The sequence below is a fragment of the Henckelia pumila genome, chromosome 3 (genome assembly GCF_033568475.1).
Source record: "Henckelia pumila isolate YLH828 chromosome 3, ASM3356847v2, whole genome shotgun sequence".
NCBI classification, from domain to species: Eukaryota; Viridiplantae; Streptophyta; class Magnoliopsida; order Lamiales; family Gesneriaceae; genus Henckelia; species Henckelia pumila.
This window is the reverse complement of record NC_133122.1, coordinates 174646585-174669658: the sequence shown is the minus strand read 5'-3', so window position 1 is coordinate 174669658 and position 23074 is coordinate 174646585. Positions and strand designations below refer to the sequence as shown.

Here is a 23074-nt window from a genome sequence, read left to right as displayed (position 1 = left end):
CAACAGGGAAATTTTCAAACTGAGAATTTTGATGATATTCGATTGAATCGAACAGAACCTGAAATACATGTCTCTACTGTTGATAATGTGCATCAGCCCAAGGATGTCGATATAATGACACAAGTTTTAGGTTCACGATCTCGCTACGTCAAGGGTTTAGGTCCATTGCCTAAACTTTCCGTAGTGGGTGGTCTTAGAGCCACAAACATCAGTTCAAGGAATAACGACGATAGAGAACAAATTGTGACTTTGCAACAAACGGTCGATGAGCAGAAACAGACTATTGCTGAACAGCAACAAAAACTTGATGCATTATTGCAACATCTTCAACAGACGATTCCTGGTTTCTCTTTCCAGCTTCCACCGACATGATCTTCGACTTTATCTCCTCCGCCACCTCCCTAGTATCTGACAACTATATATTTTTTTTTTATAAATTTCAAACAGATTAGTGTTTGATTATTTGTGTTTTTTGGATTTAGTTTGATTAACTGTGTTTATTTGTGACAAAATTTGATTAATTAATAGTAAATTTAATTTAATTTAATTATTTGATTTGATTTGATTTTAATATTTAAAGAATGAAACCATTTATGATGTCTTTTACCACGTTTATTATGCTGGCAAATGAGAAGAATAGAACAATTGATGACGTTTGAATTGCGTTGCCAAATGTGGCTCTACATTTAGCGACGTGTTTGTTTGTCGTAGCATAATTTACAATAATAACCAAAACCACAATGAAAAATTATTTGACGACATTTAAATGACGTCGCTAAATAGTTATACATTGTGTGTCACCAAATAATTTACAATAATAAACAAAATCACAAAGAAGAAAATATTTGGCGACGCTAAAGTAACGTCGTAAAATAGTTAAACATTTGGCGACGCATACGTAATATGTCGCCAAATGTGTCGTTGCCGCGTCGCCAAAGCAAACTTGACATTTGCATACGAAACGATAGCGGCGCAACTTGGCGACGTGTGCAGCTTACATTTGGCGATGCACGGTCGTCAAATTTCTTGTAGTGACACACCCCTCCTTCAGAATACGAAGTCCTCGTCGCAGTTTCACCTCTCGATATATCCACCAGCTCTATGACGTCCCATATTTTTCAACATTTACAAAACTAAATGCAGAAAAAGGGTGGGAAATTTTTTTAAAACTTTAAACAATGTATGAAGTGCATCACGCTAACTCGAAAAGAAGTTCAAAATTTAAATAATAACAATATAATTTCGTTACTCTATCACACACAAAATAGTTGAACCACAGATGCAACCCTACCATCAAGACGAACTAAAATATGGCACATCAAAACCTACTACTAACATCTTAAAAGGATAGGGGAATGTGAGCTTAAATAAACAAACTACTTACATAAAATACATTTGAAAATAATCGAGAAATCCTCACAACAATATCAAACTGAAATAAACATTAAAAAATTAAATACTTGAAATTCTTAAAACCCAACAATAAAGACTGACAATAAAATAATCAAATCCCGAATCCTTAAAACTGAACATAAAATAATATAACAACATAATATAAATTAACCATATGAAAATCTTCTTGCTTTTAAAAAAAACGTCAGAGCTTCAAAACTATCGTGCCATGCAATGTCTTCGTCTCTTGGACTCTTAAGCCATTCTACCAAAGCCATTGTTGCAAAACTTCTTAATCCAGGTGCACCATTTAAGTACAGTGAGTCTAAAGACTCGACAAGCTTAAACATGCATATCGTTAACATAATAACATCAAAATACTTTAAAATTAAAAAACTTGAACATAGTCTTCAAAATTCTTTAAAATGAAAAGAACTTAAACATGGACATCTTGATACTTAACTTAAAGAACTTGAAAATAATTTTCATGCATTATTACATAACATTACTCCTCCGTTCCTTGATGAAATATATGCAATTAAAATCACATGAAAATCATGAGACTTGAAATGACATCTTAACATGAACATAACATAAAAACTTATCATTTTGGGGTGATGAAATATGTGTATTGTGATAACCGTCATAATGAGCCTTTCATAGTTTCTTGTTGTACAACAAGCATATGACATTATACTCGTAACAGTCATTTTTTGGATAGCCGCTCCGGAACTCATCCCGAAGTGCATACCCCGTATAACCATACCGTGAGCCATGTTTGGATAGCCGCTCCAGAGCTCATCCTGAAGTGCATATCCCGTATAATCACCACAAGACGCATAAATCATCAAAATATTTTCCATGTACCATATAATATCATCATGCTTCATCATCTCTCATTTCATCATAACTTATCATTTCATCATACCATTTCATTCATTATGAAGCATCGTTGAAACATCGTAATTTCCATCTTAACTTTTATTTCATTAACATAAATCTTTACTTGATAACTTCATGCATATCGTAGATAATAAAATCATACTTTCATATTGAACATAGGTTTTATGAATGAAACATAGACATGTACATGCATCACATAACTTAAGCGGTCCACGTAAGTCGTTCTTTTCATTCTTGACCTTAAAACTTGAAAATTTTTGCATAGGAACTCTTAAAAATACTTAAAACATCTTAAAATATCATAAACATGCACTTAAAACTTAAAAACATGCAAGCAAAGTATTAGGGGTAGAACCATTGTCGCTCGAGCGGACGAAATTCGCGCTCGAGCACGCCTTGTTCTGCCGCAACCTATTGCAAGCGCTGAAACTCCATTTTACCGTCGGAATTTGGAAAAGTGATAAACATAAAATTTGTATATTTTTGTATTGGCTTTAAAATGATGCTGGTTTCATCCCAATATTAGATTTTTCAGTAAAACGTTATGCTTGTTCTACTAAACTGTGTCAGTGCAAAAATTTGTTAAAACCACCCAGACTACTGAAAGAGTTGATGCCCCACTAGCCAACTTGTGGCTAAAGGCTTTGAGAGTCTTTTTTTGTAAACAATCTTTGTTTAATATAATATACGTTCTTTAAATGGCGTTCACTTTATCTTATTATTATATAATGATATACTGTTGCTATTTTGATAAAGACCTTGAATATACTAAAGTAAGATGAGGCAGTGAATATAGAGAGATCACTGTCATGAAACGCATCTTATGTTCACTGTATATTCTAAACAGTTCCTAGTCAATTGAGCCGTCCACAAATAAGGATAAGGATCGCTCGAGATTGAGACTAGCATTTGCGATGCCGAGTACCACGTTTCATTGGTATGGAACATAGAGATGTTCGAAGCATGCAAATGGATATTCATATGATGAATGATCGAACTACCCTATTCGGACTTTCCAAGTGGTTATCACTTATCGAGTGGATATAGTCCGCGGTTTTGGTTGTACACCATTAGTCCTTATTACTTGAAACATCATTGAGACTCTATATGCTAGTACTGTGCTTTGACTCGTTTACCGACTCTATTGGGGTCATCAGATGTCGGGATTGGGTACAGTTACGACACATATAGGAGTCGATGCTTTGTTGTCAAGGATTCACCGCACACTTGCGAGTGTGGATATCCTATGCAATCTGAGGAGATATTAGTGTGACGAATCTCTGGCCAAAGTACATGATGTGTTTTAGATTACTTGGTTTCCTAGTAGCACATGCGATGTCACTATTTGATCTTCAAGATGCATTGCATAGTTATCGAATCTCGAACGACTCTCGATTTACCAATGGTTGTTGATTCGATCGGGATATATGGATGAAGGGACCGTACTGTACGCTAACCAAAATCTATTGGTTCTTGCAGGCACTATCAGTGATACCTAGGGAATCATGGGGCGATGTTGCTAGGCGCTCTTACCATGATTCGTTGGGTAAGTCGGAAATTGTTGTTCCGAGTCACAAGGAGTTGTGAGCCCACGACTAGCTGTATTCCTGAACCATTGAGGGTCACACAAGTAATGAATTTTTAATCCCCGTTGAGATAATTAAATTTAAAGAGTTAAATTTAGTGAATAAAGAAGTGGGACTTCTTATTTAAGAGTAGAGGGAGTAAGATTTCCTAAAATGACATAGTGATGGACATTTTTGGAAATCACTGAATTCGGATTCAGAAAATTTATCTTGACTTTAAAAGATGCAGAAATGGTTTCTGTACACATTGGTGAAATTGGTTTATCAATCTGAGTCACGATGAATTTTATATTAATTTCTGAACATGCGGGCTTTGCTTGTCAGGCTTGAACTTATGACTAATGGGCCCTAAGCTGTTTGCAGCCCACATTATAAATAAGTTATTGCAGTACAGAAATTACATACAACACAAGGCATAATTTTTGAAAACCCTAGAGAGTTTCTCTCTAGTTTCGGCCGCCCCCTTTCCCTCTGTCTTTGAGATTTTTCAGTCTGAAAATTTCGAATTTGCAGTCTGAATTAGCAGATCAAATCTGTTATTTCTCTTCGTAGAAACTTCTGATAGACTTTCTAGTGCAGTCTATCAGAGGGATTAAACTTCTGTTCGTGGACCTGATTGAAGAAACGTTCGTTCATCAGTTCTTGGGATATACAACAAGAGCAGTTTAATCTGTTGGTGTCCATAATCTCGCTTCGAGATTTTAAGGTAAAATTTATATTGTTTAAATTTTATGTTATCAATTTTAATCGTAGGAATTTGATACCCATATGGAATCGTTCCATATAAAATTTTAAAACTTTCGCTGCACCGGGTATCACTTTTTTTTTTATCCGGAGAACGACCGTGTTCCAACAGTGGTATCAGAGACAGGTTGTTCTCGGATTTTACGATTAAAATTTATTCGATTGTACCGGCCTCGATTTTTCAAAAAAATAAAACGAAAATTTTAAATTAAATTCCAGGGCAATCGGGCGGCGAGTGTCGCTGCCCGGGGCAGCGATTTGATCGCTGCCCAAGGGCAGCGCAGTGGCAGCGACTTGATCGCTGCCCACGGGCAGCGATTGGCTGCCCACCTCCACGTGGGCAGCCCTGTCCCACGTGGAGGCCGGGCAATCCCGGGCAGTCCGGAATTTTTAAAATTTAATTTTTGATTTTTTGAAATTTTTGAAATTTCAAGTTTTGGTCCGATTGAAAATTATTTTTGATTGGTCCACGAGGCATCGGATCAAATTGTTTGAGTCCGAAATTTTAAAAATTGATTTTTGGATAAATTTGAATTTTTGGAAAATTTATAAATTTTATCCATTAAATTAGATTTTATAAAATTAATAATTATGGTACAATTGATAATAAAATATGATTTTACGTATAAAATTGGATTTTATATGTAAAATATGATTTTATGGATAAACTAGATAAAATATGATTTTATATATAAGATAAGATTTTATGTATAAAATATGATTTTATCTATTTATATTTATTGTCATTGCATGATATCCAATAAATTAATTTTTGAATTAAGGATGATCGATTGCCATGACCAATATTATAGGTGTATGTTAGGTTGTTTACATTTGGTTTTAATTATTGTTGTTGGATTTATTAATGGGCCTGGTTTATGGCCCAATATGAATTGTCATATGTAATAAAAGTGGGTCTGGTTTATGGCCGTTTCCACCCCTTAAATATGTATCCCCTGCTTGTCATCGAAATTTATTGTAAATTTTAGACTTAGTGGGAGATGAAGATTTGAAGACAAAGGTGGGCCCAACAGACAATAAAGACCGAAAAAATGTAAATTGGAAGCTCAATGTAATAGGATTGCATTGCATACTTGCATATTACCTAGGATTGGACTTAGACTCGTGATTGGCAACCACGGGTCGATTAGTAATGGAATCGATCATCCTAAAATAATATATGATATTATTATAGTATGCATGTTTAGACTAAATTGTATGAATCCCGCAAACATACAAATTTTGAATGATGAGACAAATTTTTCGAAATTAAAATCCCTCATTTTAAATATGATTTAAAATTGATATCAAGATAAACAAAAGGGCATTTAAATATTGTTTAAATGTTCCTACCTTCCATCAACGATCAATGTATGAGATGCTACCCGCGGATACGGTCCGGCTCATATTATTGGGGGGGCCCGTTCGTCGGAAAGCTGTACATTAGATCGACACATGTTGTAAGTTGGATGGAACTCCCATGGGATTGGCTCATATTATTGGGGATCCACATGGCGACCGTCCATCACAACTTAATATTGATGGGTCATCTTGACGTGTCATAATAAACGACGTCATATTATTGGGCCCTTATTGGACATGAGGTAAAAACATGGAGGTTGCTTTGGAAGCAATTGGGCTCTACCATTTGAAAATTATGGTTGGCTGATATTATTTGGGACTATAGTTTGTCAATTGGACTCCATGTTCCCACTAAAGAAAATGTTTCTCGTTTTCACTAGAGGGTAGTGAAATCGTTAAAATAGTGGGAGTGAGATTCATAAAATAAATTTTGTCTTATTTTATGTCTTAGAAATTAATTAAACAATCACTGATTATTGTCTGTTTTTTTTAGTATTTTATTAAGATGAATTCGCGCAATCCACTATTCTCTATTCTCGAACAAAACAAACTGACTGGCGCAAACTATACGGAATGGTTCTGTAAGTTGAAGATTGTCTTGACCTCGGAGAAGATGTTCTACGTGTTAGAAAAATCTCCTCCGAAGGAAGCACCAGCTGATATAAGTCCGGAAGAGTTGGCCAAACTTGATAAATGGTGGGACCATGATATCAAGGCCAAATGCTATATGCAAGCTTCGATGTCTGATGAACTACAGAGGCGATTTGAGGATACCGTGAATGCTGCTGACATTCACGTACAACTCAAGAAACTTTTTGGGGCTCAATCGAGAGCTGAAAGGTTCGCTACTGTAAAAGAGTTAATGACGTGTTGCATGCGTGAAGGGACTTCGGTCCGTGATCATGGGGTACGCGTGATTTGGCTCATTCAGAAGTTGGTAACGCTTGAATTGGTATTGGAGCATGAACTCAATGTGGACTTATTACTTCTCTCTCTTCCTTCATCGTTTGACGATTTTGTGGTGAATTTCAATATGAACAAGATAGAGGCCTCCCTTGAAGAGATGGTCAATATGCTTGTAACTTATGAAGCCACTTTAAAAAAGGATAAACCGGTTCTCTTGGTGGGTTCCTCTTCTTCTACTAAGAAGGGGCCAAGTACAAAGGGTAAGAAACGTTCTGCCCCATCCAAGAAAACCGGACCCGAGAAGAAAAACAAGACAAAGGCTTCAAACGTGGAAAAATCCAAGGATGTTTGCCATCACTGCAAGAAACCCGGTCATTGGAAACGTAACTGCAAGGAATATCTCGAGCAGTTGCGAACTGCGAAGGGTATGTTTTATATTGAAATAAATGTTTCACTTAATACTACTTCTTGGGTATTGGATATCGGATGTGAATCTCACATTTGCAATGATTTGCAGGTGATGACAAGAAGTCGCAAGCTTAGGATGGGTGAGACCCAGCTGAGGCTCGGAAATGGTTCTCGAGTTGAAGCCAAAGCTGTGGGAGACATTTGTTTAATTTTGCAGAATGATTTTAAGTTATTTTTGAGAGATGTTTTATATGTGCCAGATTTGGTTAAAAACATTATTTCTATTTCTATGCTTGATAGAGATGGGTTTTCTTGCAATTTTGTGAATGTGATTTGCAATATTTATAAGAATGAATGTTTAATTGGATGTGGACAACTTGAAAACGATCTATATAACTTAAAATTAAAAGACGTTCCAATTAACTATGTTGATAAACCGGTAACAACAAATAAAAGGAAAATTGATAATCAAAACCCGGCAAACCTTTGGCATGCTAGGCTAGGTCATGTTTCCTCAAGGAGGATGAACAAGCTAGTGGGAGAGGACATGTTTGATATGTCTGATATTAACTCTCTACCTACTTGTGAGTCCTGCCTAAAAGGAAAAATGACTAAATCTCCTTTCAAAGGAAAACCTGAGCGTAGTCAAAATCTATTGGATTTGATCCATACAGATATTTGCGGACCATTTAGTATTGGTACAAAATTTGGTCACATCTACTTCATTACCTTTACTGATGATTATTCTAGGTATGTGTACTTATATTTGATGAAATATAAGTCTGAATCATTTGAAAAGTTCAAAGAATTCAAGGCTGAAGTAGAAAATAAACTTAGTAAGAGTATTAAAGCACTTCAATCAGATCAAGGTGGAGAATACTTAAGTACCGAGTTCTTGGATTATCTAAAAGAGAATGAGATTCTCTCTCAGTGGACTCCTCCTATGACACCTCAGCTGAATGGTGTTTTGGAGTGTCTCAATCGAACCTTGTTGGACATGGTTCGATCTATGATGAGCTTCACTGAGCTCCCACCTTCGTTTTGGGGCTATGCTCTTGAAACGACGGTATTGTTGTTGAACAACGTCCACACTAAAGTAGTGGACAAAACACCATACGAGTTATGGAATGGCAAAGCTCCTAAGTATTCGTACTTGAGGATTTTGGGATGTCCTGCTTACGTGAAGCAGACAGTGGGAGATAAGTTGGATAGTCGATCCACCTTATGTTATTTTGTAGGGTATCCGAAGAATTCAATAATATATTATTTCTATCATCCTACTGAAACAAAAGTGTTGCAGTCAACAAAAATATGGTTATCAGGTAGATTCTCTATGAAGGATTTGGGTGAGGCGTCCTATATTCTAGGGATACAGATCTATAGAGATAGATCTAAGAGAATGATAGGACTTACTCAAGCTACCTACATCGACACTATATTGAAAAGGTTTTCAATGGATGAGTCCAAGAGAGGACATCTACCTATGTGTCATGGAGTCTCTCTATCCAAGTCTATGTGTCCCAAGACAGACGAAGAGATAGAGAAAATGACACACATACCATATGCGTCAGCCATAGGGAGTATCATGTATGGGATGATATCTACCAGACCGGATGTGGCATTTGCTCTGAGTGTCACGAGCAGATATCAAGCCAATCCCGGTCAAATGAATTGGAAAGCCGTGAAGGATATTCTTAAGTACTTGAGAAGAACTAAGAATGTATTCATGGTTTATGGAGGAAGAGAACTGAAATTGGAAGGCTATACCGACTCTAGCTTCCAAAGTGACGTGGATGACTCGAAGTCAACCTCTGGATTTGTGTTCATGCTCAATGGCGGTGCTGTCTCTTGGAAGAGTTCCAAGCAGGACACCACAGCGGATTTCACCACTGAGGCAGAATACATTGCGGCATCAGCTGCTGCTAAAGAGGCCGTTTGGATGAGGAATTTCGTCCAAGAGTTGGGCGTTATTCCTGAAGCTGTTGGTCCAGTCCCGGTGTACTGTGACAACACGGGTGCCGTTGCTCAGACAAAGGAACCAATGTCTCATCAAAGATCCAAACACGTACTAAGGAAATACCACATCATCCGGGAGATCGTGGAAAGAGGAGACATCACTATCGAGAGAGTGGCCTCTGCAGACAATATCGCTGATCCACTTATTAAGCCCTTTCCAGGACCATTATTTGACAAACATCGCGAAGCAATGGGACTACGTAGTATGACTAGTTGGCTTTAGGGCAAGTGGGAGATTGAAAGAGTTAATGCCCCGCTAGCCAACTTGTGGCTAAGGGATTTGAGAGTCTCTTTTTGTAAACAATCTTTGTTTAATATAATATACGTCTTTAAATGGCGTTCACTTTATCTTATTATTATATAATGATATACTGTTGCTATTTTGATAAAGACCTTGAATATACTAAAGTAAGATGAGATAGTGAATATAAAGAGATCACTGTCATGAAACACATCTTATGTTCACTGTATATTCTAAACAGTTCCTAGTCAATTGAGCCGTCCACAAATAAGGATAAGGATCGCTCGAGATTGAGACTAGCATTTGCGATGCCGAGTACCACGTTTCATTGGTATGGAACATAGAGATGTTCGAAGCATGCAAATGGATATTCATATGATGAATGATCGAACTACCCTATTCGGACTTTCCAAGTGGTTATCACTTATCGAGTGGATATAGTCCGTGGTTTTGGTTGTACACCATTAGTCCTTATTACTTGAAACATCATTGAGACTCTATATGCTAGTACTGTGCTTTGACTCGTTTACCGACTCTATTGGGGTCATCAGATGTCGGGATTGGGTACAGTTACGACACATATAGGAGTCGATGATTTGTTGTCAAGGATTCACCGCACACTTGCGAGTGTGGATATCCTATGCAATCTGAGGAGATATTAGTGTGACGAATCTCTGGCCAAAGTACATGATGTGTTTTAGATTACTTGGTTTCCTAGTAGCACATGCGATGTCACTATTTGATCTTCAAGATGTATTGCATAGTTATCGAATCTCGAACGACTCTCGATTTACCAATTGTTGTTGATTTGATCGGGATATATGGATGAAGGGACCGTACTGTACGCTAACCAAAATCTATTGGTTCTTGCAGGCAATATCAGTGATACCTAGGGAATCATGGGGTGATGTTGCTAGGCGCTCTTACCATGATTCGTTGGGTAAGTCGGAAATTGTTGTTCCGAGTCACAAGGAGTTGTGAGCCCACGACTAGCTGTATCCCTGAACCATTGAGGGTCACACAAGTAATGGATTTTTAATCCCCGTTGAGATAATTAAATTTAAAGAGTTAAATTTAGTGAATAAAGAAGTGGGACTTCTTATTTAAGAGTAGAGGGAGTAAGAATTCCTAAAATGACATAGTGATGGACATTTTTGGAAATCACTGAATTCGGATTCAGAAAATTTATCTTGACTTTAAAAGATGCAGAAATGGTTTCTGTACACATTGGTGAAATTGGTTTATCAATCTGAGTCACGATGAATTTTATATTAATTTCTGAACATGCGGGCTCTGCTTGTCAGGCTTGAACTTATGATTAATGGGCCCTAAGCTGTTAGCAGCCCACATTATAAATAAGTTATTGCGGTACAGAAATTACATACAACACAAGGCATAATTTTCGAAAACCCTAGAGAGTTTCTCTCTAGTTTCGGCCGCCCCCTTTCCCTCTGTCTTTGAGATTTTTCAGTCTGAAAATTTCGAATTTGCAGTCTGAATTAGCAGATCAAATCTGTTATTTCTCTTCGTAGAAACTTCTGATAGACTTTCTAGTGCAGTCTATCAGAGGGATTAAACTTCTGTTCGTGGACCTGATTGAAGAAACGTTCGTTCATCAGTTCCTGGGATATACAACAAGAGCAGTTTAATCTGTTGGTGTCCATAATATCGCTTCGAGATTTTAAGGTAAAATTTATATTGTTTAAATTTTATGTTATCAATTTTAATCGTAGGAATTTGATACCCATATGGAATCGTTCCATATAAAATTTTAAAACTTTCGTTGCACCGGGTATCACTTTCTTTTTGATCCGGAGAAAGACCGTGTTCCAACAACTACCACACGGACCCTTATCCGGACCTCTACACGGACCCATGCATGGACATTGTGCCACCTCCGTGCCTTGGTCCGTGCATTAAAGTCTCGAAAGCCAAAGGCACACGGACCTTGACCCGGAGGGCCTTCCAAGTCCGTGTCCTGCAATATTTTTCTGCGAAAATGAAAGTAACTTTACTCCAAACTCATTCAAAACTCATCCTTCAATTACACACTAAAAAAACTTGGTTGAACACTTCAATAACATCAAGTTTTACAAAGAGTTGGATAAAAAAAAAAAAAAAACTTGAATAACTTTGCTTCAAAACAACTCAATCCAAAAACACCTCAACACTAACTCAACTCTTTCAAAATCTAAAAACTCATACTTTTCATGTTACAAAACTTGAACAAACTTTAATCAAAACTTCAAGAACACATCAAACCTTCAAAAAATTAAACTTTTCAAACCATAATTCAAGACTTGTCAAGAACGATCCACGTTTCACGATTACAACAATTCATAACTTCATACTCATAATTTCATGCTTCCTCAAAATCATAAAACCATTAAAACATGCACATCAACATACATTTTCATATCAAAATAATTATACTCTTGAATGAGTTTCAAAACTTTAAAATTTTCTTGAAAAACTTGCAACTTGCCTTTGTTCTTCGAAGAATGGAATCAATTTGGACTTGTAGAGATCTAGCCTTACTCAAACGGAATCGAGACATGCTAAAAAAGCAGCCAAAGGAAGATTAAATCCAGGAAATTGTTCAATTGTTCCTAACTCAAAATAACACCTTTACGTGGTGAGGAGACACCAAAAACCAAAGACAAAATCAAGGAAGAAATGCAGGAAATAAGTGCAGAAACAACTTACAATAAGGCTTTGATCTAGGTAGTAACGTCCACCAAAAGTAGCAATTCATGGTTCAAATCGAAGCTATGGATGTAAGGAAGAAAAACCCATCAAACGGATCGAAGTTTGGACACCGGACGAAGAAGATATGAGCAAAATACGGTAGTTGCTCAATTGAAGACGAGTTAAAGAAAGGGAGATTGGGAAGAGGAGAGGGATAGGCGGCTGCTAGGGTGAGAAGAAATTTTTAAGGAATAATAGTTACACGCTCAAATAATTTGTACCTAATGGGCTTTGAAGTCGGTTCATTAGTTGCAACCACAAACTTTTAAATCATTAAAATATCACCTAAAGACATTTAATTAAAAATAACCTTTAAATCATAAATAAATAAAATAAAACCATTTAAATTTCATTTAAAATCCTATTAATACTCGTGATTGGATTTATGGATTTTTCGGGCGTTACAAGCTCTGGAAATCTAGATGTGGTTGGCCCTACAGGTTCAGAGGTGACTCCCGTCATATAGCACTTTGTCCCGCATGTTCAAGAGGTGGGTGTCACGCACGTAGCATTTTATTCCGCATAACACATATTTTCCCATGTTTCAGCTAACGACAGTCTTTGATTCAATTTTGTCACGCCCCGAGCCCAAGCCTCCCCCAAGCATGACGGCACTATCGGCCCTTTACCAATTACTTTGGATCCGTCTTTGCTTTACGAAAATGATTGTTCAAGTTTGCTATAAAAGTCCATTGTTACTCATTATAAACTCATTTAAATATTTGATTTTTTTATGTGATATGGGGGTACCACATATACTGTTTTTACACTGCTAAAGCAAACACAATCACCATTTTAGTTTTTGAAGGTATTGATCTGTTGAGAATTTGAAAAAGTACTGTTCAACATTAAAGTTTATATCGTGAAATAAAAACTCTTTGAGAAAAAATCTTACTCATTGTCTCTTTCACACGATTTTGATGGCGTATAAATTTTCCACTTGATTTGAGCATTTTTGGTAAGTACATGAGTTTTTTTTTACTCGTGCTTGAATATAAATATAAATAAACCGGACTTGTATCCCAACAGTCTCCCTACTGGCCTATTTGATTAGGACTTGAATTCGAGTTCGGTCCTTTTCCCTTAAAAAAAATATAAGTAAACATAAACGTTTAAATTAGCATATTTATATTAAAATTAAATATATTTTAACAGAGTCCTATGACTATTTATTATCGTGATTTTATTAATATATAATTTTAATATTAGATATAAAAATATATAATTTTAGTATATATTTATAAATAATTTGAAAATATATTATATTGAGTATATAATTAATTAATGATTAAAATAAAAATATATTTGAAAATCAATAAGATATTTATTTATTATATTTTTAAATAAATAAATAATTTGAAAAATAAAATATGTTTTTAGTTGAATTTAATAAAAAAAATGATTTAAAAGTAATTTAATTAAAACGTAAAATCGATTTTTCGTTCAACTATGTACCAATTTGCTAATTTCTGAATAATTCATCTACTAAAATGAATTTAGAGGGTGTTTGGCAGAGTTTAAAAGCTCTTTCAAATAGCTTGTAATTAAGCTGTTTTAGAGCTTTTAAGATCTCAAATTTTTTTTGACAAAAATTTTTAAAAACAGCTTATAAGCTGTCAAAATAAGCTGTTTGACAGCTTATAAGCTTTTTTTAAAAAAGTAAGGGAGAGGTAATTTTTTCAAAAATACTTTTTTTAAATAATTTTCTTCACCAAAATGTCCCTCATTATTTTTATTAATTCCACTCTTATCCTTGACATATTTTAATTTATTTTTTCAGTTTTTCTAAATGTAAATATAAAATAGATTTAATATATAGAAGTTTAATTTTTATTTATAAAAGTGCAAAATACTTCGTTTGTTTATATATATATATATATATATTCATATTACATTAATAGTATTATACTCTTTTGGTAATTTTGTTAATAAAAGATCTTATAATACCAAACACATCAACATCTTTAAATTGTTTAAAATAAATTTATCCAAACATTTTCATAGCTTATTTTTAAAATAAGACCTAACAACTTATACGGTTTTAAAACAACTTATAAGTTATAGGAGCTTAAAAGCTGTTTTTAATAAGCTTAGCCAAACACCCGATTCATATATAGACTGCAAAATAATATTTTTGACATGAAAAATAAGATTTTTTCATGGATTGGATCAATTAGTAGATCTATCTAACAAAATTAAACTATGAAACGATCTCACAAGAGATTTTCTGTATATTTATTTAAGACGTTAACCTTTTTTTTTTTTTTTTTTAAAAAAAATTATCGAATTGAATCACTACATTGTGTAAATTAGGGGTGAGATTGGGTCGGGACCCGTCCTGTAACCCCCTTACCCGATTTCCGTCCTGATAGGAATTGAGATTTTTTTCTCCCGATCCCGCACCCGAAAAGTGTTGGGACCCGAATGTTCGGGATCCTGTCGGCTCGGGAGAGGGTAATCCCAAACAATATTTTTTTAAAAAAAAATTCTATGAAAATATTTTTTTAAAAAAAAATTATGAAAAAAATCAAACAATTTCTTAGTACATTACAAATAAATTAAAATTTATTTGTATATAACCATTAAAAACTAAAAAATCTTTTTAGTAAATTACAAATAAACTAAAACAACTACTTCATTAATACAATAAAAACATATAATTTTCATAATAATAATAAAAAAATAAAAAATTTATAACTCAATGTTAATATTAAAAAAGATAAATATAAATATAAAAAATAATTATATGGTAGATAATTATAAAATATTAATATTAAAACAGAAAATTATTAAAAAAATTAATTTTTTTAATTAAGAAATATTATTAAAAAATATTATTTATATATTCGGGTCGTGTCGGGAATCCCGTCGGATAAAGTTACCTATTCCGATCCCGATACCAAAATTGATCGGGTCGGAAAAAATCCCGACCACTCGGATCGGGAAAAGTTCGGGACGAAAAAATTCTTAACGTAAACGAGTTGGGAATCGGGAAGGGTCGAAATTTTTCTAAAATTTGTCAGCCTAGTGTAAATCCTATTTTAGTCATATTTTATGAGAGCATCTTATATGTACGTACGGTATAATGAAGATTATGTACACATTTATGCATTATTTTAAAATTACATAACTATTACACCTTATCTTTGAATATAAAGTTATCTTAGATGTATTTAAGTTGAAAAATTCTTTAAAAGTAATTTTAAATAGAATTTCAAAAGTATCTTATAAATGTAAATGTAATCTTCATTATACATATTACATTTTTTTTAACTTATTAAATCAAAATCAATATATTGCGTGAATTCGATTTAATAAAATTTGCGCACCGGTTATAAAAAGAAGACTATTATTTTATTTTTTTTGAGCCAAAAAGAAGACTATTATTGTTATATATAAAACGAGGATCGGAGAGCTAGCTAGCTAGCTACCACCCGAATTAATTAACCATATATATCAATATCATGGATGCTCTGTACTCCACCAGTACCCTTTGTGTTTGTTGTGCAATAATATTAATAGCGGTGCTAATATTGTACGCGGCGAACATAGCTCTGATTAGGCCTAAACGGCTCGAGAAATTCTTGAGACAGCAAAGTCTCAGAGGGAACTCCTATCGATTCATCTATGGAGACTTGAAAGAAATGGTGAACATCATTCGACAAGCCAAATCCAACCCCATCAATCTCCATCATGATATCAAGCCCAGAGTCATACCCTTCATCATCCAAACCATCAATAAATATGGTCATATTGCTGCTCTTTCTTATATATATATATATATATATATATATTCTACAAATATATATTATATTCATGTCATGATTTTTTCCTTTTAATTAATTACATATATAAATATTGTAGGAAAAGGTTCCTTCTTTTGGAACGGTCCAGTCCCGACAGTGATCATCACTGAGCCCGAGCTTGTAAAGGAGGTGATGAACAAGTACATTATCTACCAGAAACCGCAAAGCCCGAACCCGCTCACCAGACTGCTTCTTCAAGGCGTGGTGAGCTATGAAACAGACAAATGGGCCAAACACAGAAAAATCATCAACCCTGCTTTCCATCTCGACAAATTAAAGGTTGTTTTTCTTGCTTAATTTAGTTACATCTCCGACATATCGAAAAATCGAGTTGAGACTAACATTCATCTGTCAATGCTAGCTAATCTCATTCGATATGAATATTGGAGCTTGAATTCTGACTGAATATATAGTTTAGTTTCTCTACTTATATATCATAGTATTAGATTTAGAGCTCGATCGAGCATTAAAAAAAATACTAATTAATCATGAGTAAATTCTGGTTTGGTTTTGTGCAGATCATGATACCTTCTTTCATTTCAACTTGTGAAGAAATTATGGGGAAATGGGAGAGCTATGTCTCACCCGAACAATCACGTGAGCTAGATGTGTGGCCTTATTTGCAAAATTTAACGAGTGATGCGATATCTAGAACTGCATTTGGCAGCAGCTATGAAGAAGGAAGAAGAGTATTCGAACTTCAGAAGGAGATGGCAGAGCACGTTTTGGAGGCTGCACAATCAATATATATTCCAGGATCGAGGTAGCATTGTTAAATATGTGTCGTGTGTGTGTATATACTATACAAGAAAATATGTTTGGTTGTTTTGAAAAATAATGTTTTGAGTCATGACGTTTAATTACTTGCAGATTTATGCCAACCAAAGCGAATAAGAGAATGAAGGAAATAGATAGAGAAGTTCAATCCTCAATAAAGGGCCTGATCAATAGAAGGGTTGATGCAATGAAAGCCGGGGAAGCGTGTAACGACGATTTATTAGGACTATTGTTGGAATCGAATTACAAAGAAATACAACTCAAAGGTGACAAGAGTTGCGGTATGAACATCGACGAAGTTGTGGGGGAGTGCAAGCTGTTTTACTTTGCTGGACAGGAGACCACTTCTGTGTTGCTTGCGTGGACCTTGCTTTTGTTGAGTATACATCCAGAATGGCAGAAAAATGCCCGAGATGAGGTTTCGCAAGTGTTTGGGACTCGAGTACCTGATTTTGATGGTTTAAATCAACTCAAAATCGTAAGTAAATTGCTTTGATTTTCATTCAAAAAAAAAAAACTAGCTAGCTAGTGAGTGTTTATCTTACAAAAACAGGGGTATTTTTGGGCAGGTGACTATGATCTTGTACGAGGTTTTGAGGCTATATCCGCCAGCACTCGTGCTTACTCGTAAAGTAATGGAAGAGACGAAACTAGGGAAACTAACATTGCCAAAAGGGGCTGTAGTCTCACTTCCAATTGTCATATTACATCACAGTTGTGAAATCTGGGGGGATGATGCAATGGAGTTCAAGCCAGATCGATTCGGCCAAGGCGTGGCCAAAGCGCAGAAAGGCCAATCAGGTATATTTTTCCCCTTTGGCTGGGGACCTCGGATATGTGTTGGACAAACATTTGCCATGATAGAAGCGAAACTGGCAATCGCCATGATTCTGCAACGCTTCTCCTTCGAGCTTTCGCCGTCTTATACGCATGCGCCTCATTCGATTTTAACTCTTCAACCTCAACATGGTGCTCACTTGATTTTAAGCAAAATATAGTATTTGATAGCAGGGCAGACGCAATTTATCAATACTGTACGTGGAAGCTGTTTTCTTTCTTTCTTTTTTTTTAAAAAATAAAATAAAATAAAGGAAAATTAGATGATTTTCTTTTTCCTATGAGTAACATTGTTTTTTTTCATTGTTGTAATATAAATTATGGACGGCAAATGCTAGAGGAATTTTCTTCTTAGTTCCTGTCTTTTTCTTTTGTTTCGCCTATTTGCTGACAAATAGACATGTGTCACCGATTAAGACACGTTCATTGGCACAAACGTACCTACGTCGTATCATTCTTGTCTTGACTTTTACAGCGTAATTGTTGATTTAATTTTTATGGACTCCATTAGTTCCGTGAGACAATCATGTGCCGGTAAGTTACATGGTGGTTATAAAAACTAGCGCGTTAAATGAGACTATAAAACGAAGGAAAGCTCCCCTGCAATCCACGAAGGCAATCAATCAACCATGGGAGCTCTGTACTTGACCCTCTCTGTTTGTTGTGCTTTAGTGCTAATATTCTACGCTTGGAAAGTGGTGAAAATAACTTTGATTAGGCCTAAACGTGTGGAGAAATTGTTGAGACAGCAGGGTCTCAAAGGGAACTCCTATAGCTTCATCTTTGGAGACTTGAAAGAACTGGTGACGATGATTCGAGAAGCCAAATCCAAGCCCATCAATCTCCATGACGACATCAAGCCCAGGGTCATCGCCTTCTTCCTCGAAACCATCAATAAATATGGTATATATATATATATATTTATGCTACCGAATTTGGTGTGGTACGTTCGTGTCTGATTCTTGTATTTGAAACACTGTAGGAACAAGTTCATTCTTTTGGGTTGGTCCAGTCCCCACGGTGATTGTCACTGAGCCTGAGCTCATAAAGGAGGTGATGACCAAATATCTTATCTACCAGAAGGCGCAGAGCCCGAATCCGCTCACCAAACTGCTGGCTCTAGGCTTGGTGAGCTATGAAACAGACAAATGGGCCAAACACAGAAAAATCATCAACCCCGCTTTCCATCTCGACAAATTAAAGGTTGTATTTCTTGCCTTAATTAGTTACATCTCCGTCGAGTTGAGCCTAACATAATGTAAGATGGAATAGATTTATGAGCTATGAATGGTTGATTGGATTCAATATGAATGGAGCTGGACAGGTTAACTTAGGTAGTGTTTGTAAGAACTTATTTCAAACCTTCTATGTACAATTTCAACTTATGTGTGCAGATCATGATACCTGCTTTCATTTCAAGTTGTGAAGAAGTTATGGGAAAATGGGAGAGCTCTGTCTCGCCAGAACGATTATGTGAGCTCGATGTGTGGCCACATCTACAAAACTTGTCAAGCGATGCGATATCGCGAACCGCATTCGGCAGTAGATATGAAGAAGGAAGAAGAGTATTCGAACTCCAGAAGGAGATGGCAGAGCTCATTATCGAGGCTTCAAGATCCATATATATTCCAGGATGGAGGTAATGTAATTTATCATTCAGGAAAGGACATATTTTTGGCTCTTTTGCAATGTTTTCGAGTTACGACTTGTTTATGTGCAGATTTGTGCCAACCAAAAGGAACAAGAGAATGAAGGAAATAGATAAACAAGTTCGATCCTCGATAAAGGGCTTGATCAATGGAAGGGTTAATGCGATGAAATCCGGGGAAGCGTGTAACGATGATTTATTAGGACTGCTGTTGGAGTCGAATTACCAAGAAATCGAACTCAAAGGAAACAAGAGTTATGGTCTGAACATAGACGAAGTGGTGGAAGAGTGCAAACTGTTTTACTTTGCTGGACAGGAGACCACTTCTGTGTTGCTTGTTTGGACTTTGTTTTTGTTGAGTAGGCATCCAGAATGGCAGAAAAAAGCCCGAGATGAGGTTTTGAAAGTGTTTGGGAGTCGATTGCCAGATTTTGATGGGTTAAATCACCTCAAAATCGTAAGTAAATCGCTTGATTTATTGATCAAGAACAGTAGTCCAATCTTTCAAGTTTGATTAGTAATTAAAACTATTAGTTTTTCAAGAAATTATAATGAAAAAGGGCTATATGAAATCCTTGCACAGGTGACTATGATCTTGTATGAGGTTTTGAGGCTGTATCCACCCGTGATCGCTCTTACTCGTAGAGCGACCGAGGAGACCAAACTGGGATCTCTAACATTGCCAAAAGGGACTCAAGTTTCCCTTCCGATGGTTATGTTGCATCACAATCGTGAAATTTGGGGCGACGACGCGATGGAGTTCAAGCCAGATAGATTTAGTGAAGGCGTGTCAAAAGCGCAGAAAGGCCAAGGTATATTTTTCCCATTTGGCTGGGGACCTCGAATATGTGTGGGACAAACGTTTTCCATGCTCGAAGCAAAAGTGGCACTCGCCATGATCTTGCAACGCTTCTCCTTCGAGCTTTCGCCATCTTATACACATGCGCCTCATACTATTATAACTCTTCAACCTCAACATGGTGCTCACTTGATTTTAAGAAAAATATAGTACATGATGCAATTTGCGCCTTGCAAGCTTCTGAAACTGTATGTGCAAGCTTCTGAAATTTTGGTCTTGTTGTAAGTTGGTTTATCTCAGCTCTTGATAATGTAACTTATCGAAGTTTGGTTTAATCCAATAATTTTGTTTGTTTTGTTTGTTTTGTTTTTTTTTTTTTCCTCTTGAAATCATTCGATCAAACTAATATGGGCAAATTATTTTAAACTTCCCACTACCAAACTTCTCTTTAACTTAACTTAATTCTTACCCACCATTTTTTTTATTTTTACTTTCTAGTGGTCCCATAATTAAAACTAATCATTTGTACGTGGCTTTGTTATACCTATCGAACCAGTTCCGGCCATGCAAGACTATTAGTTACGCAAGATTTCCAGCTGATATACTCCAGATTAGGGTCCTACATGCTTCCGTAAGATAAATTAAATTTAAATACCTCTTTGACCATAATGTCGTCGGGTCATACCTGCCGAGTTTTATGAAGTGCTCCTCACACTCCAACCACACAGTCGCAACAGATGGTTTCTGCACAAGCTCCTTCAACGACACCCAGCACAGCCTTAATTCGTTTTCTACCTTAAGGCGTATGGTATATAAATTTAATTATAAAATATGAACATGAAAGAACAAGAGATTTAGGAAATTTATTCAGACATAATATTATTACATAAATCAACTCCTTTGAAGAGGAGAAGACAACTTGTTTAGCTACTCATAGTAGCCTTGTTCTTGAAATACATAAGAAAACTTAATACAATAGAAAGAAAAATATTACAACAATTTATTTGTAAGAAAACTGAAGGGAATGTTCGATATCTTCAGCTTCCTTGAACGCTTGTATTTATAGCTGAGGTTCCACTCGTTTCACCGAGAAATTGCAGGAAATCTTACAGCTGTCTTGTATTTCTTTATGCCATTATTGATGACATCTTTTGCTAGTGGAGGAGGCAGCTGTCTTGTATTCTTTATGCCATTATTGATGGCATCTTTTACTAGTGGAGGAATCACATGTCTGCCAATTTCTTTTGACTTTATTCTCCTCACATGCCTGCTTTATTGTTGTCGGGGCATCTTTTGCTTTTGAAGTAGGCCCCTGTGAAAACGCATCTTCAGTGGTCCTTGTCCACCTTTGCTTGTCTCAGAAAAATCCTTTCGATCCGTTTGGGGTATAAAGTTTTTTCCAAATTCTGGCTCCTTCTGATTTGGGCATTCTGGGCAGATATTCTCTGACCATCGTCCAATATGAGTCATGTTACAAAATTTTCAGCGAGTTTCTTTACTCTCCGTCAGCTTGTTATTCCACAAAATATTTCTCTTCTTTTCAAAGAGGTCTTCCGCAAAGGCTGTAGTTTTTCCCGTCATTGTGTTTAACAGGAACGATCCATTCACAGAATTCTGATAAAATTTAAATGAAAACTTGACTTTGTTTATCTCAGTAAGACAGACCCAAATACCCCATCCCCGAAAGTGGACACTAAGGGTATTTCTTCAGTTTTAGGATCCTTGATAAATTTATGACTATTTATATCAGGTCTCCTTAGCTTGATGAAATTAAAGGGTTCGTGTGTTCCTTTCACTGTTGGTTCTGGAGCTGCACTAAAAAACTATAACTCAAGCACATCTCCTCTGGACAAATGGTCGTTATTTGCCCATGTATCTTGGACTGCTTCCTGAATCCATTTCGGTAACTGTGATATCTCTGGAAAGCTTGGTGACGTTGTATAAACTGAGGCCAAGGCTCCAAATTCATACTAGAGCTTTACATCCTTAGGATTGACATTATTTTTTAGTCAAACCCTTGGATATATCCCTGCCACATCAACCTTACAAGTGTTAGGGTTAATTTCACTTCTTGTACTTAATTTCTCCCACCTTTGTTGATAAACCTAAAATGGAGAAATAATAGTTGGGTTAGTATCGATCTTAGATTTGCTCTTGTCAGTGTCGGGCCTAAGATTGATCTCTTCCTCTTTTACCCCAGAGGCGGAGGGTTGACTTGATGAGGAATCCTCATCAATTGTTGCTTCATCGAGATTATCAAAAGCTGATGATAGATTAGCACTTGTTTCTTGAGTTTTAGCTTCCTCAACATCTTGTTTCCCAACCGGTGGTTGTATTTCTTGTTTTTGTAAAACCAATGATTTTATCATATCTTGTTTATGAGAAACCAATGGTTTTTCTATAGCCTTCACAATTGGCCCTTGAATAGCAGCCCATAGTTGTGTTTGAGCTTGCATACATCCTGTAATTCGATTAGATACTTTGATCCGATCAGCTTGTTGTAACCTGCCGGCCATTTCAGCATTAATGGCTAACTGGTTGAACTCGGTTTGAAGTAACCCAAGATGTTCCCTGAGATGCCTCTGCATTTTCATGATGGAATCCACGTCACTGCCTTCCATCTCTGTTGGAAAATGGTGTTCAGATCAATTAGAATTGATACCCGGTGCAGCGGAAGTTTAAAATTTTATTTTATTAATATGGAACGATTCCATATCTGGGTATCAAAACTTTTACGATTAAATTCACACAAGTAAAACAAATAATCACAATTAATGTTTTACCTTAAATCTCGAAACGAGATTATGGACTCCAACAGAATTTAATCTGCTCTTCTTGTAAATCCCAAGAACTGATGGCGTCACGATCAATCACCGGAATAAGGTCCACGAACAGAAAACA

The 23074-nt window shown here is 35.9% G+C and overlaps 2 protein-coding genes across 2 annotated transcripts; both read left to right on the top strand.

The window, feature by feature from the left end:
* Window positions 1–15853: 15853 nt before the first annotated feature.
* LOC140887038 (cytochrome P450 72A397-like) lies at window positions 15854–18009 on the top strand. Its single transcript, XM_073294047.1, has 5 exons — window positions 15854–16053; window positions 16171–16391; window positions 16631–16875; window positions 16983–17367; window positions 17459–18009. The coding sequence occupies exons 1-5, from the start codon at window positions 15951–15953 to the stop codon at window positions 17885–17887; spliced, it is 1383 nt and encodes a 460-aa protein (XP_073150148.1). The 5' UTR covers window positions 15854–15950; the 3' UTR covers window positions 17888–18009.
* A 346-nt stretch (window positions 18010–18355) lies between these two features.
* On the top strand, window positions 18356–20528 carry LOC140887037 (cytochrome P450 CYP72A219-like). Its single transcript, XM_073294046.1, has 5 exons — window positions 18356–18629; window positions 18709–18929; window positions 19121–19365; window positions 19447–19831; window positions 19958–20528. Exons 1-5 carry the CDS (start codon window positions 18356–18358, stop codon window positions 20381–20383), a joined length of 1551 nt encoding a protein of 516 aa, XP_073150147.1. The 3' UTR covers window positions 20384–20528.
* The last annotated feature ends 2546 nt before the right edge of the window (window positions 20529–23074 follow it).

Coding starts and splice junctions, on each gene's coding strand:
- LOC140887038 (XM_073294047.1), top strand. CDS start 15,951: ATGGTGAACATCATTCGACAAGCCAAATCCAACCCCATCAATCTCCAT. Junction 16,054..16,170: donor CCAAACCATCAATAAATATG/GTCATATTGCTG, acceptor TAAATATTGTAG/GAAAAGGTTCCTTCTTTTGG. Junction 16,876..16,982: donor ATATATATTCCAGGATCGAG/GTAGCATTGTTA, acceptor AATTACTTGCAG/ATTTATGCCAACCAAAGCGA.
- LOC140887037 (XM_073294046.1), top strand. CDS start 18,356: ATGGGAGCTCTGTACTTGACCCTCTCTGTTTGTTGTGCTTTAGTGCTA. Junction 19,366..19,446: donor ATATATATTCCAGGATGGAG/GTAATGTAATTT, acceptor GTTTATGTGCAG/ATTTGTGCCAACCAAAAGGA. Junction 19,832..19,957: donor GGTTAAATCACCTCAAAATC/GTAAGTAAATCG, acceptor ATCCTTGCACAG/GTGACTATGATCTTGTATGA.